Source organism: Egretta garzetta, unplaced genomic scaffold, assembly GCF_000687185.1.
Source record: "Egretta garzetta isolate BGI_Z169 unplaced genomic scaffold, ASM68718v1 scaffold34, whole genome shotgun sequence".
In the NCBI taxonomy this organism is placed as follows: domain Eukaryota; kingdom Metazoa; phylum Chordata; class Aves; order Pelecaniformes; family Ardeidae; genus Egretta; species Egretta garzetta.
Genome location: NW_009259586.1, coordinates 3,623,604 through 3,625,061, shown reverse-complemented (window position 1 = coordinate 3,625,061; position 1,458 = coordinate 3,623,604). Strand labels below are relative to the sequence as shown.

Below are 1,458 nucleotides of genomic sequence, written 5' to 3'. Positions count from 1 at the left end.
CCCTTCCCTATGATGGGCTTTCAAGAGCCGTTGCAGACCCACCTGCCTGGGGAGAAGGTGGGCAACACCCAGGCAGGGGATTTGCAGCGGTTTTACCCAGCCCTCCCTGGGGGAGCACTGCCGCTGGGATCACTGGGACATTGCAGATTTGGGCTGGGAATAACCCGAGTGGAGGGACGAGCCACCCAGGTCCCTCTTGCCCTGCCACATCCTAGAAAGCCTCATGTGCCAGAGGTCCCCTCGCGTGATGGAGTAGGGCAGCAAGCCAAGGTGGCTGGGAAAAGCCCCTGTGCTTCAGGCTGTCCCCAAAGCTGGTGAGCCTGGGGGCTGTCCCCTACCCCCCAGGGACAAGCTTGTGCTAGCTGGGGACAGCAGCCTTATTTGACCTCTCTTGGGCTTCCCTCTGAGGCCTCACCAGCTTGTCACAGCGATGGAGACCTGCCCTCTACCCTGCTTGGAAAGCAGCAGCGTTTCTGCTCTCAAGCTCCCCAACGAGGGATTTGTCCAACAAGCAGCATCTCCCTGGGAGTCCTCTCCATCCCTCTCCTACGCCTGGTCCTTAGCACCCTGAGATACTCAGCCTGGTGATTTCACACATGCTCAGCCCCAAGGGTCTCAGGACTCCATGAGAGCTCCAGAAGGGTGGAGCCAGGGACAGAGAGGCCTTCGCCCTGGAGCCAAGAGGAGCTGCAGGGACCAGCAGCCCAATGGGTACCTCCCAGTTCCCAAAATGGCCCTGGGCTCTCCTCCATAATGGCTCCTTCCTTCCACTATCCTTGTGGTTGTGGTATTTCCGCACACCCAAGCTCTTTCCCACTGGCTGCCAGTGCCGCTCTCCTCCCAGTGGGATCCAGCATCCCCATGGAACATTGCCATGCACGGTGGAAGCTGTGGAAAGCCCTCCTCAGCCCTGTGGGGAGAGGGGACAAGGCAAGAGGTCTCCAAATGTCCTACCTGCCAGGTGGGATCAGCATGTCGGAAGTAGCAGAAGTTATCAGTAATCCACTTGTAGATGGCAGAGAGGGTGATTTTGGGCTTCTTGCTGGCTTCCATTGCCATGCAGATGAGGGTGGCATAGGAGTAGGGTGGCTTGATGTGCGGGTTGGTCTTGTAGTCGATGTCCTCTGCAAGCTGAGGGTGCATGGCCACAGCATGGTGTGCTGTCCTCGAGGTGGAGGAGGAGATGGGCTTGCAGGGAGTGTGGGGCATGCCCATGCATGCCGGGTCAGCAGCCAAGGGCGAGCACGGGGCGGCAAAGCTGGGGATCCTGTGACAGTCATGGGGGTCTGGGCCGCTGGGGCAGCAGGAGGACTTCCCCATGCTGGCATTGATGATCGAGAAGTCCTGCAGCCACATGAGGCTGGTCAGGCTGTCATCCAGGTCGTCCGAGTCACCCATGCCGCCCTTCTGCACTCTGTCCTTCCCTGCCTGCAGGCAGCTCAGCCACCCCTCAGCCAT

At 59.9% G+C, this 1,458-nt stretch overlaps 1 protein-coding gene across 1 annotated transcript in view; it reads right to left on the bottom strand.

Annotated features, from left to right (window-relative positions):
• FOXJ1 (forkhead box J1) overlaps positions 1–1,458 on the bottom strand; it is a 3,917-nt gene extending 2,459 nt beyond the window's left edge. The window contains exon 1 of the mRNA XM_009637824.1: positions 955–1,458. Coding sequence (XP_009636119.1) covers positions 955–1,458 — 504 coding nt within the window. The remainder of the gene's footprint in view (positions 1–954) is intronic.